General features: G+C 51.8%; 8 protein-coding genes across 8 annotated transcripts; 4 read left to right on the forward strand and 4 right to left on the reverse strand.

Annotated features, from left to right (window-relative positions):
- Window positions 1-20: 20 nt before the first annotated feature.
- On the forward strand, window positions 21-673 carry N7446_001246 (GNAT family N-acetyltransferase; the record flags this gene model as incomplete). Its single annotated transcript, XM_058509995.1, has 2 exons — window positions 21-248; window positions 281-673. The coding sequence occupies 2 exons, from the start codon at window positions 21-23 to the stop codon at window positions 671-673; spliced, it is 621 nt and encodes a 206-aa protein (XP_058375531.1).
- A 486-nt stretch (window positions 674-1,159) lies between these two features.
- N7446_001247 (FYVE zinc finger domain-containing protein) lies at window positions 1,160-2,153 on the reverse strand (the record flags this gene model as incomplete). Its single annotated transcript, XM_058509996.1, has 2 exons — window positions 1,160-1,546; window positions 1,689-2,153. The coding sequence occupies 2 exons, from the start codon at window positions 2,151-2,153 to the stop codon at window positions 1,160-1,162; spliced, it is 852 nt and encodes a 283-aa protein (XP_058375532.1).
- Window positions 2,154-3,707: 1,554 nt separating this feature from the next.
- On the forward strand, window positions 3,708-4,751 carry N7446_001248 (2-hydroxyacid dehydrogenase; the record flags this gene model as incomplete). Its single annotated transcript, XM_058509997.1, has 1 exon — window positions 3,708-4,751. One exon carries the CDS (start codon window positions 3,708-3,710, stop codon window positions 4,749-4,751), a length of 1,044 nt encoding a protein of 347 aa, XP_058375533.1.
- A 102-nt stretch (window positions 4,752-4,853) lies between these two features.
- Window positions 4,854-6,314, reverse strand: N7446_001249 (glycosyltransferase family 4 protein; the record flags this gene model as incomplete). The annotated part of the gene is made up of 1 exon (XM_058509998.1): window positions 4,854-6,314. The coding sequence occupies one exon, from the start codon at window positions 6,312-6,314 to the stop codon at window positions 4,854-4,856; it is 1,461 nt and encodes a 486-aa protein (XP_058375534.1).
- A 402-nt stretch (window positions 6,315-6,716) lies between these two features.
- Window positions 6,717-7,806, reverse strand: N7446_001250 (Enoyl-CoA hydratase AKT3-1; the record flags this gene model as incomplete). The annotated part of the gene is made up of 4 exons (XM_058509999.1): window positions 6,717-6,858; window positions 6,914-7,270; window positions 7,330-7,440; window positions 7,490-7,806. 4 exons carry the CDS (start codon window positions 7,804-7,806, stop codon window positions 6,717-6,719), a joined length of 927 nt encoding a protein of 308 aa, XP_058375535.1.
- Window positions 7,807-9,469: 1,663 nt separating this feature from the next.
- N7446_001251 (glutathione S-transferase) lies at window positions 9,470-10,368 on the forward strand (the record flags this gene model as incomplete). The annotated part of the gene is made up of 3 exons (XM_058510000.1): window positions 9,470-9,507; window positions 9,554-9,939; window positions 10,013-10,368. The coding sequence occupies 3 exons, from the start codon at window positions 9,470-9,472 to the stop codon at window positions 10,366-10,368; spliced, it is 780 nt and encodes a 259-aa protein (XP_058375536.1).
- A 341-nt stretch (window positions 10,369-10,709) lies between these two features.
- On the forward strand, window positions 10,710-11,211 carry N7446_001252 (uncharacterized protein; the record flags this gene model as incomplete). The annotated part of the gene is made up of 4 exons (XM_058510001.1): window positions 10,710-10,728; window positions 10,778-10,813; window positions 10,966-11,081; window positions 11,158-11,211. 4 exons carry the CDS (start codon window positions 10,710-10,712, stop codon window positions 11,209-11,211), a joined length of 225 nt encoding a protein of 74 aa, XP_058375537.1.
- A 512-nt stretch (window positions 11,212-11,723) lies between these two features.
- On the reverse strand, window positions 11,724-12,551 carry N7446_001253 (SAP18 family protein; the record flags this gene model as incomplete). The annotated part of the gene is made up of 1 exon (XM_058510002.1): window positions 11,724-12,551. The coding sequence occupies one exon, from the start codon at window positions 12,549-12,551 to the stop codon at window positions 11,724-11,726; it is 828 nt and encodes a 275-aa protein (XP_058375538.1).
- Between the last annotated feature and the right edge of the window lie 41 nt (window positions 12,552-12,592).

The following is a 12,592-nucleotide window of genomic DNA, read 5'->3' on the forward strand; positions in this document are numbered from 1 at the left end:
CATCCTTTCTGGCACCTACAATGGCACCCAATCCTATTTTCAGCACATTAATCCAACCACCGCCAGGCCTCAGCGCAAAGCTGGTCCTCCCCACCTCAACCCCCAACACCAACCCCACCACATTCAACGATGCAATGAAAATCCGCATGCACGTCTTCGTCGACGAACAAAACTGTTCCGCAGAGGCCGAGATCGACAGCGACGACAACCGGAGCTGGCACTGGGTAATCTACGACGGGACCACACCGGTGGGGGTCATTCGACTGGTCCCCCGCCGCAGCCGCCACACAGCCAGATAACCAACGCAGAGGCAGAGGCTGAGGCCGAGGCAGAGGCGGTGTACGACTGGACGCATGAGCCGTGTATCAAGTTGACTCGGGTGGCGATCATGCCAGAGTACCGCGGCCTCGGACTTGGGCGACAATTAGTGGAGACGGCATTGGACTGGGCGGCTGCGCATGCGGCGGAGATAGACGAGGCTGCTGCGTTGATCGGCGCAAGGGCGGAGCGGGAGAGTGCTCCGCCCTGGAAGGGCCTCGTGCTTGTTCATGCTCAAGTGGATGTGGAGCGGATGTATGCAAGACTTGGATTTGTGACTGAAGAGGAGTTGGGGACTTGGTACGAGGAAGGCATAGAGCATCGTGGAATGTTTCGTAGATTGGCCTTGAGTTGAGTTACACTTGGAGATATAATGGAGATGTACACTACGCAGTCTACGAGAGAAGAGTCAAATTCAATAGTTGGATTCAAAGTAGATTCAACTAAATCAAATGGGGGCATGGAGAGTGCGATCCCCCTCGCATCGTCACGGTTCAAAGACCAGTGCAAAGAAACAGAAAATCAAATGAGATCGCCGCTCAGTGGAGTCGGCTGGGTATCCGGAACATCGCAAGCAAAGGCAAAAAAGCAAGAAGCGACCGAGTCTCTAAGAACCGGCGAGAAAGCCCTCTAGATATGATGCGTATCGGAGACCGCAAGAAAAACAAGCAAGAAAAATAAACAAACAATGCCCTTGGCCAAGGGCCAATCGAACGCCGAAAACCGTCGCCAATCAAAGAAGCAAGTCACGCGAGATAGCATGATTAGAAGTGAAGATAGTAAATCAAGTAGATGCGCTGCAGCAGGCCTGCTGGCTACAGTAACCCAGCGGGAAACGCAATCAGAAGGTGCTCCAGTTCCAGTCACGGGGAACAGAGGCAGCGACCTCGGCTGTCTGGCCCTTGGGTTCCTCGGGGTTGGCGTCCATGTCCTCGGCAGAGTTGGGCACGGTGACACCGGTCTGCTGAGCGTCGATGTTGTTCTGGATCTTGTTCAGACGGTCGGAACGGTTCTCCTCCCAGCGCTGGTGGGCGCTCCAGCAGAGGTCACAAGCGCGAGACGGCTCACCCTCGGGGTGGAAGCGAGCGTTCTGGTCAAGTGGAACGAGGTGAGGAGTGTGAGAGGCGCAGAAGACGTGACCGCAGTGACGGCAGTGGTGGCGACGAAGGAAAATACCGAAAGAGGAGCGACAGGTAGGAGAATCACAGTTCGAAGAAGCAGAGTCCGCCTGGAGAAATGTTAGCCCAAGTTTATTGTGGGGAGACTGGAGCACGCCATCGAATGACGAGCTCACACGACATAAGTGATCGCATACGCGCCATCGCATCGCAGTGCCTATAAAGAGGCCCAGGGGGGAACGGAATACTCACTTTCCAGTGCTCACGGGTTGGAAGACCAGTCACCTCACCGAGGGACTCGTTCTTCATCCACTCGTGCTGAGCGACCTTGCTGATATTGCTGGACTGGCTCTCCATGGTGAAGCGACGGCTGAGGGGTTCGACGGAATCCTCGTTGAGGCTGTCCAGGGAACCATGCACGCTGCGCGGTGGGGTAATAGGGGACGACTTCTGAGGGCGCTCGGTCGGGCGGAGAGCAGCTGGGACATAGAGAGGGCCCTTGGGAGGACGCAACTGGCGGGACTGCAGAGGGAGCTGGTGCAGAGAAGCCGTGGTGAGATGGGGAGAAGTGGGGGAGTTGTTGGAGGGAGTATTGGAAGCCGAGTTGGAAGCCGAGTTGGTAGCAGAGTTGGTGGCAGAGTTGGTAGGAGAAGGCTGGCCATAGACCGAGATCTGGTTGGCCGGGAGGTTGGTCGAGGTCAAGACATGAGTAGCCATGATTGGTGGGATGTAAAATGCGTAAGGGATGATGAGATGATGAGGAGTGAGAAGGATATGAAGGTGAAGATGCTAAAGTTGGGAAGCTGGAGTTATGGGCAGAAAGCCGGACAGCACTGAGTTTATGATGAGCAGCGGCAAAACGCCCAGGACATCCTCTTATGGAGTTGAGGGGCAAAAAAAAAAGCGGGATTTCGAATAATCGGCGACCGATCAATTGGAGGCAAAATTGGCCGTTCAGCCGGGGAAACAAATAGACGGTAAGTGGCCGAGAACAGTGGGGACGGGACGTTGGATCTAAGAACTGTTGAACAGTGAGATCAATGTTGTAGGAGAGTGTAGAGTAGTGAATAGGAGAGTGAGTCGGAATAGAATGAATCAGATATGCGAGAATAGAGGGAGGCGGCTCAATAAGTAGCACATGTCACATCAAAAGGAGGTGTGAAGGGATATTAGGTATCTATACTTCCTCCCGGTACTACCTGGCCGGCCATCTACTTTGTACTTTGTACTTTATCCCTCCCTCTCCATATGCATGGCACAGATGGCACAGACCGAAATGGTCGAGATTCCCATGAAATCACATTCTCGTTTTGACCGCCTCTTGCCTCTTGTCTATAGATATGCTAGGATTCAGACCGGTCACTATCCATGAAGCACGATGGCTTTCCCTATGCGGTCTCCCCACTCTCTCCACCCAACGGGGCTGCAGTTCCCCAGTTATAATGTTACTGCAGTCGATCTGAACACGTTCGATACTCCTTTTCATATACATACATATATCCTATATATTCCGTATACTCCGGTACTTAGATGTACTTCATATACTCGACACTCTGGAATGCACACAATAGTCCCCGGCGTATCGAATAGCCACATTCCCGGTCGCTCCTTCCTTCAGAATAGGTTCATTAGCGGGAAGCTAATGACCAATCAGGCTGGTTGTGGCGTCTGGTCTTATCATGGCCTGCTGATTGGCCAGATTCAATTTCGTCACCTTTGATTGGCCAGTCAGATTATCCATCGGGCCGGCTTGACCTTTCGGGCCAAGTCCGCTTCCGGAGCCCCGCGGAGATGACACATCCTCACCAATCAGCGTGCTGCGGTTGCCAATTCCCGCCCCTTAAAGTTAATCCAGAAGGGGAAGGAAGAAGTGGAAGCCTTCTAGTGTTCCCCTTAGAAGCAATTTACATTATACATCGAATTTATTGCTTTCTACCCGGGCCTCGGCTTGTGTCAGGTTGACCGGATTTTGAACAGTTCTAGAAATTGAGGCTGCATACACCTGGGAATCATTATTTGGCCGGAGTTTCTTCGGTGTCACAACTGATTGACCGCACTAATGTCTACCCCAATTGGTTACCAGATAACGTTAGGCTCAAATGTCTGACAGATCTATGTACATGTACCAGTAACATGTCAAGGGAAGTACGAGTAACCTCCAATCGTACACAACATCCCAAATATAGCCGCTTGCAGATCCCCGGATGTCGTCATGACTTACATGTGTGGCTTCAAACCTGGAGAATCCCCAACCTAATCCCAAACGCAATCATGAAGTTAGCCGTCTTCAGTGCCAAATCATACGACCGCACTTATCTAGACCAAGTGCGCGATCAGCATTTCGCCTCGCTATGCACCATTGACTACCATGCCTTCTCTCTATCAGAAGAGACCGTGCCACTCGCGCGGGGATGTGACGCCGTCTGTGTCTTCGTAAACGACACTCTAGATGAACCTGTGCTGAAAGCCCTCTACGCCTACGGGATCCGTGCTATCCTCCTCCGCTGCGCAGGCTTCAACCATGTGAATCTCGCAACCGCAGAGGAGCTAGGCCTCTTCGTGGCGAACGTCCCGGCCTACTCCCCCGAAGCGGTGGCGGAGTTTGCAGTGGCGCTGATCCAGACGCTAAACCGCAAGACACACCGCGCGTACAACCGCGTCCGCGAGGGCAACTTTAACATTGAGGGCCTGCTGGGGAATACACTGCATGGCAAGACCGTAGGGATCGTCGGCGTGGGGCGGATCGGGCTCGCCGCCGCGCGAATCTTCCACGGCTTTGGATGCCGGCTTCTAGCGCACGATCCGTTCGCCGGGGACGAGTTCCGACAGTATGGGACACTGGTCGATCTGGAGACCCTGTTGAAGGAGAGTCATATCGTCAGCCTGCACTGTCCGCTTACAGACAGCACAAAACATCTTATCAATGAGGAGACACTGGCGAAGATCAGACCGGGTTCATTGTTAGTTAACACTTCGCGCGGGGGACTCATCGATACCACAGCTGTCGTCCAGGCACTGAAGACACAACAGTTGGGCGGGCTGGCCTTGGATGTGTATGAGGCAGAAGGCGAGCTCTTCTACAATGACCATTCAGGCGAGATCATCGAGGACGATGTCTTAATGCGTCTTATGACCTTTCACAATGTTCTGATCTGTGGTCATCAGGGGTTCTTCACACGCGAGGCACTGTCGGAGATTGCCGAGGTCACGTTAGGCAATCTATCGGATTTTGTGGCTGCTCGTTCGTGCAAGAACTCCTTGGTTACAGGGGGACATGTATTGGTTCGTCGGGATACAGAGCCCGTACGATTGTAGGTTTTAAGTTGAATGCGTATGTATTGATATTGGACTTAATGGAACGCTTGCAAAAGATATCATTCATCATGAGTATTAAGTAGGTCATAACTTGAAACTAGTTCAACTGCGCAACGGACGAGTCTCCTGGAACTGATCCTGGATAGCTTGCCATGCCCTTGGGAGGAAACGATTCCCATGAACGATCAACGGGACTACCGAAATCAACCACATGAAATACACCAGCCCCACAGCCAGAATCAGTCGAAGCTGCTCGAAGATCGATCCAACGACTCCACGTCTAGCGGCTTGCCGGGGGACTTGTGATTCTTGATCGGTATGCGACAACGCGTCCGCCATTTGCCAGGCTGCCCGACAGTTGATCTTCTCCCAGGTGGTGTTGTCGGCATACTCCCGCGCAGCCACAGCAAGAGTCGCTCGCCTTACTGTGTCGTGGGAAACATCCTTGACCAATGAGATGAAGCGTTCCAGATCGTGCGGTGGGACTAGATACCCAGTCTGTCCATGGCGGATGATATCCGAGGGGCCACCTTGATCGCGCGCAATGACTGGAATGCCGCTGGCCATGGCCTCCAGGACCACCAACCCAAATGTCTCTGTGATAGAGCAATGAAGGAAAAGATCGGCCGAGGCATAGGCGCGAGACAAAGCAGCCCCGGTGAGAAATCCGGCAAAGACGACGTGGTCACGGACGCCGTCGAAGAGGCGCTGCACCTTGTTCTCGACTGCTGGGTTACGGTTTCCGCCGACAATAAGTAACTTGAAGGCTACTTTGTCAGCGGCCAGCCGCTGTACAACCTGTGCAAGGAACTCGAATCCTTTCTCTGGGGCGATGCGGCAAACACAAATTAAGATGATCTCGCCGTTTGGAGCAATCTGTCGTCGATATGAGTCGTCGCGCCGTGTCGGCGAGAAGAGTATAGTGTCCACACCACGACCTAGCTGAACGAGTCGGTCGACCGGTGCACCTGCACGCTCCAGATACCGGCGGATGGCACTGCAGGGATAAAAGATGGTATGGACTGCGCGGGTGCGGAACAAGAAACCCTGCACAGTAGCCAAGAGCCAGACACCGAATTGATCCAGCGGCACGGGCAGCATGATCTCCGCATAGGCGGACAAGTCTGTCTGAAAGTTGAGCAAGACCGGCGGCGGAGATCTGAGCTGGCGGATCTGCAAGAGCATCTGGAAGCCGAGCGAAGCCGGACTGGCAAGATAAATGAGATCAGGCTCGAAGCACCGATCAAAGACATCTGCCAACTGAAACGGATAGACGACTGTCAAGTCGGGGTTATAGGGCAAGGCACAGCCAGGCAAACGGTGCTCCCAAGAAGACGCCATCTGCTTCGAGTCGCCTTTGAAATGAGGCGCGACGAGAATCAGCTCTGCACCGTTGTCGCGCAGATACTCGACCAGACTGCGTGTCGTCCGACTGACTCCATTGACGGGACCCCATGATTCTGTCGCGAGGAGGATCTTCTTGCCGCGGAGGGCACTGGGGAAGCGTTGGACCTTGCAAACCTCACCCTCAAGGGAGGAGAGGAGGGGCGTAGATTCGGCCATTGTGAGACATGAAGAGAGACATATTGAACAGGGCTGGCCAGGGGGTGGTTGCTTTTGAAGGAGTCAAGTATGTGTATAGAGTGTAGATGATCGATGCACGTGCCGCATCCGCCCGCTGAGGATCGTTGCTTGGCGGCCAGTCGTAGCGAACTATTCACGGCGTGCGCCAATTTGGCCTTTTAAGACGAACAACTTACATTCGAAAGTCATGGGATATGCAAACCGAATATGGAGGGGATGATCCTTGCGCTTGCCCCTTTATCCTCCCATCGTGACTTTTCTCGTTTTTGCTTCAAGTTAGGGTTTCCACTTAACGTTATTTACATTTTATTTAGTTCGAACATCCAATGATATTAACAACCAAGTGCATTCAAACAAGTTTGAATTAAATCACCGGCCATTTTATAGTTTGGACTTTTTCGGCTCGACGTTAATATCTACTTCAGACCACCATGGATAGCTCAGAGGGCTGTGCTCATGAGGATCGCACTGGAAATTGGCCTTGCGCTTTTCGAGGAAAGAACTGACCCCTTCAGTATAGTCACTATTGCATGTTAGACACTTAGACACCAGCGTTTACTAGATAAAGAATAATTCACCTTTGACCAGCCATATGGTGAAAAACCCGAGACTCAAGGAGATGCGCTGCCTCCGGCGAGCTAGGGCCTTCCCACATCAACGCCTGACTCATTGACAATGCCAAGGGACTGACATTCTCTGCCATTTCTTGAGCTAATTCCAGAGACCGGGGGAGAACCTGCGCCGCGTTTGACAGAGTTTCAGTGAACAAGTCACCAAAGTACTTTGAATTTCCGGGGTAGACACCGCCGGTCGATATCAGGGACATGGCTCGAGACAGACCGATGAGTCGAGGAAGGAAGTAAGAGGCGCAGGATTCAATAGTCAGACCTCGTCGAGTAAAGACGAATCCGTATTTGCTTGTTTCATGGCAGATACTGATCAAATTAGCAATAATCCCTACCCTTCCACATAGAGGAAAGAAGATAGAAATTACCGAATTGCAGCTGGTAAAGTCATGGTCATTCCTACTCCCACAGCAGAGCCATTCAAAGCAACAATTGTAGGTTTATGACACCGATGCATTGCCAAAGCCACTCGACCCCCACTGGAAGAGCATATTAACAAGCGATCAATGTCAACATATTGAAACCTACATATCACGAAAATCGACAGCTCTCCCCTCATTGGAAAATCCAATCCCCAGATCTGACCCAGCACAGAACATCCTCCCAGCACCAGTCAAAACAATCGCCTTCACCCGTTGGTCAAGATGAAAAGTTTGAAACGCGAGTTCGAGGCTATCAGCCATGTGCGGCGTGAACGCATTATTTTTCTCTGGGCGATTTAAAGTAACTATCACGACCGGAGTTGCTGTCGGGCTTCCTAAAGGATAGTGAGAGACTTTCACATGAGTGAGATCGAGGCTCTCATAAGAGTCCGGGATCTCAATAAATGCCGCAGGTGGTGCCATTGATTTGATCTGTATAATGTTTATTGATTATAATGTAGTAACTAATAAAGGGTCGCTGTATGTATATAACGGGGATGCCTCGGTAGTGAATCGAGCGGGGGTGATCAACATGGTTTTTCACAGTGCACATGCCGAGATTCTCCATAGTACTCACCTTTTTCACATCTAGAATCCGAGGGCTTTGGGACTGGGCATGTCCGCCTTTCTTCCAACACTTTATAGCCAGTCCCGAAAGTTGGATGATCAACCGGAGCCAATCCCATACTCCATGCTTCCAGTTCATTCCCTAAAACTTACGATATTTTTGAACTTCGATGATCATCAGACCGCTGATCTAAACTAACCTTTGAGAAGTTCATTTTGCTGGGATGTCCATCTACACTGTGCAATATATACAGAGCGACAGACTATTTGCAAGGATACATAAAATTATGTCCTTTGCAGTCTCGACCGAAACACTCCAAAAAGCTCTTCAACAAGAACAAATCTGTATGGAGGAGAGAGATCATGCCATCTACAGAATGGCGCACTGGCCCGCCTAAGTAGATCTTGAACATCCTGAGGTAGTTCATTCGTCTGATCTGCAGTCACTGCTAGGAACTTATTCTCCTCTAAACGATGGACGCCTTTACAGAACAAAGTGACTACAACACTTTGGAAAGAGTCGGCAGTCACATTAGCTCCTACACCATGACATCAATTTCCAAGAATCAAGAGGCTGTCTCCAACGTCCATCTCCCCATAGGCCAATTCCCCGACAGCGGGCTTGTGTTCATCATCCCAGACATGGGAATTGAGAACAATCTCAGTAGCACCATTCTCCTTTGTCACTTTAGAGGCTATAGAATACCAAAGTTAGTGTAATACTCACTTGCTCCGGTTCTACCACTTATTGGCAACGAAACAACCTAGCTTAGTAGTCTCCCTCGGGTATCCATGCGTAAGTGTTGCATGATGATCCTGATCATCACGGTGCAAACCCTGTCGAGAACTACCAGGACCGACACGAACCGTAAAGAAAAACCCAACAGCGGAGGCGACACGCACTTGGTATGTGCATCTCCCCACCAGCTTTCCGCTGTAACGCTGAGTACATAATTGACAACAACCTTCACGTTCGGGTTCTGCAGAATATATCTCACTGCAGTCGGTGATTTGCCAGCAAGTCCACAAACAGTCTTTGTTTGCTTCGCGAAGGCTTCTAGTCCGCTATTGTAGTCGGCATCTATGTATGGTTTGATTTCGCTGTTGACTTGGGCGATCGATTCGAGAGGTACAAAGACACGCCTATCTAGCCTGGGCTCTTTAACATCACCAAAATCGGAGATGGTTTAGGCATGGCTACCCCCGGGCCCGGGCCGGCTGCCTAAAGTTGGTGGGGGCGGTGGGCCCTAAACCTGGGAGCGTGCCACAGTGTGTAACATAAACGTCAGATATACATGTAATCAAAAGGGAATCCTAAGCCTCACGAACGCGCAAAAAAGCAATAACCAATGAGCGAACCCATCAAGGGCTCCCAGAATAGTTGAATCCCAACAGAGTTCACATGAACCGCAGATCGGCGATTTACCCTCATCCGTCATGTACCTCGGCCCTGACATCATGTACCGGCACTGATAAACCTGGACGAGCTTGCCAGTTCTTAACTTCGCTTCAACACATAATGGACAACAACCAAGGCTGCAAGATTACTCTGTACTGGTAGGTGGCTCTGAGAACCGTTTAAGAATCATATTAACGCGTACAGGCTTGAGCAATCTCGAAGCCACCGCATTCTCTGGCTTCTGGAAGAGCTGCAGCTGAAATATGAGCTTAAGACTTTCAAACGCCGCGCCGACAAGCTCGCTCCGGCGGAGTTGAAGGAGGTACATCCACTTGGTAAATCGCCTCTGATCACCATCGAGGCACCGGGCGCCACAAAGCCTCTGGTGCTGGCCGAGTCTGGCGCGATTATGGAATATCTCGTCGACCACTTCGGTGCCGTGCGACCGACGCTAGTTCCGCAACGGTACTTGGCCGGCCGTGAAGGCCAAGTGGGTGGAGAGACCGAAAATTGGATGCGCTATCGCTACTTCATGCATTACGTGGAGGGCAGTCTGATGCCTTTCTTGGTGATGAGTCTGGTTAACGACTGTAAGTGGCTCGCCTTCCGCTAATAACCGCTACGCCCTCGATTTGAATGAGATCGACTGACATTCGCAAATAGCCATTCGGAATGCTCCTCCGTTCTTTGTTCGCCCTATCACCAGTATTGTCGCCTCGCAGGTGGAGAACCAGTTCCTCACCCGCAATGTCGAGGGCAACCTGGCATTCATCGAGGAGCAGCTGCGCACTGCTCCCGACGGTGGTCCTTTCATCTGCGGAAAGGAACTGACCGCCGCTGATATCCTCATGAGTTTTGCGGTGATCGCAGTCAGTGGCCGCATGTTGAAGGACAAAAAGAACCGCGACAAGTACCCTCTTTTCGCTGCGTACGCCAAACGGCTGGAGGAAACCGAGGGGTACAAGCGTGCCGTCAAGAAGATTGAGGAGATTGATGGAAAGTTCTCTGCTTCTATGTGAAGAGGGAATGGATTGTAAATTATACTCTCAGACTTGTAATACTCCGTTGATGTGATATGTGATATGCACGAAATATGGTTGGACAGAGTCGGATATGCAACAGAGCCGCAACGGCAGATGTAATGACATGATTGAAATTGAACATGGAAATACATGAGATGTAGCAGATCAATTCAATTGATTTTTATAAGTTAATTCAAGCATCATACAACCTGTGCTCTGTAAATGTGTGAAGCAAAAATATGATTACATCAGCCAACTCAACACGTGACCTTCAACTTCAACTCCGGCGATGCTCGACTTGCCGATTCTGTGTCTACGATCCAAAGCTCCCCGCAACCATGGCCGGCCCTAGCAAGTGTGAGTATTGTTCCAGCATGATGACCTCAATTGCTAATCCATTGTCCAGCTCTGGTCCTTGACCCGGCCCTCCAGAAATACTACGGTACATTCCCCAACCCCATGTCCCCAGACCTATCTCGAACGGATATTGCGCGTTACACCCACCAAGGATGTGTTTGTCTATTTGAATACTACGACCCCTGCACAGAACGAGACCGAAAACCCAACCATGACACAGTGACTGACTCTCCACAGAACTCAACGCCAACCGCTACAAGTACTGGAAATGGACCCCGCGCCACGCATGGCTCTCCTTCGTCTACATGGGTCTAATCCCCGGTGTTCTCACCTACATTGCCTACAAGACTGAGGTATGCATTGGATCATTTTGCTGGGTTGCAATTGTTGTCCCAGGTCTGTGAAGGAATACACGCTGACGACATACAGGGCAAATACGAATTCCGTGGCAAGCGCAGGGGTGACACCATCCAAGAGTGGTAAACAGCTAGCGATCAATCGAAAACTTGAATTATTGTTCCTTTTCAAATCCGTTCCCCGGACCGTGCCGCGACCCGATGTGATATGGCGTGGTAGACAGGAATTGGGGACTTTGTATCGATTTTGTCGACTCGTTTCTGTGCCGGTGTCTGCTCCGTGGGCCGTGTACTCTACTACAAGCATATATCGCATGGAATTTTTTTGTTTTGTTAACTTTTGGTCCTTAATCAGGGGGATTGAGGCTGGCTAGCGATGGATCGAACGGACTCCGTGGGACCCAGAGGGTCAATCGAGATGTGTTACGACAGGAGCACGATCGCTCGATCTTCAACTCAATGCCTACGTAGCAGTTACCTGTCGCGAGCTCTTGGGCTCTTGGTACAAAACTGGCAAATCGTAAACCTGTGGTTCCATTCGTCCTATACTGCCTATTCGTACACTTCACATGGGTATTTATCGCCCTTTGGTAATTCTCTTTTGTCCTTTCTTCCTCCGTTTTCATTCATCAGAGCTTCCTAATAGGGTGCCCATCCACGACGACCTCCCCCTCGGCCACCATCTGGCAATCGCTCTCCGCGGTTCCAGTCACCGTGTGGCATGTTAGGAGGCCCACGATCACCACCACGAGGACCACCACGAGGACCACCACGGCCACGTCCGCCAAATCCATTGTCACGGAACGCGCGCATACCTCCACCTCCGCCAGGGCCGGGGGGCGGTCCTGACGCACCACGAAGTGCCGGCGCAACAGATCCATCTTCGAGCGGTGGAAGAATGGCGCATTCCACGTAGTCTCCGACAATAAACCGAGCATCCTGTAGAGGCTTGTCGGCCTCTGAGCCCTGGAACCGAAGCGGGCCGGCGCGGGGCCGAGTCTCTTGTTTTTCTTCCTCGTCGCCCTCGGCGCGGAAAGGACTATCCCTCGGCGCGACGATCACACTCCCCAGATCCCTGCTCAAGTATCGTCCACGCGCATCCGGACCCATAATTGCTGCACCGCGCGCGTCGGGGTAGATAAGTCGGAAACAGAGTCGAGTTCCGACAGGTGGATCAGGAAGGAGGGAGGGCAGAGCTGAGGTGAGGCACAGTGAAAGCTCGCGCAGTGTGCATGATTGCCAGGTGTAGATATCTAGATGGGGTGGGAGAGGTGCTGCAGCTGGAGGTGATGTTCCGCGAATGGCATTGGGACCGCTGCCTGGGCCTCCTCGACGATGTGGTGAGGGAATGCTGAAGTCGGCGAGGGAGTGAAATGTGTTGACGCGGTAGAAGAGCTTGAGATGAAAGGGCGTGGTGGTTTCGCGATCGATCGAGGGTTTGAGGCCCTCGCGCGATGGACCGGGCATGCTGGCAGGGTGAAAGGTGCAAGTTAAGAAGAGAGAGTATC

The sequence above is a fragment of the Penicillium canescens genome (assembly GCF_028828765.1).
Source record: "Penicillium canescens strain IBT 15451 chromosome Unknown utg000002l_segment0_segment0, whole genome shotgun sequence".
Taxonomy (NCBI): domain Eukaryota; kingdom Fungi; phylum Ascomycota; class Eurotiomycetes; order Eurotiales; family Aspergillaceae; genus Penicillium; species Penicillium canescens.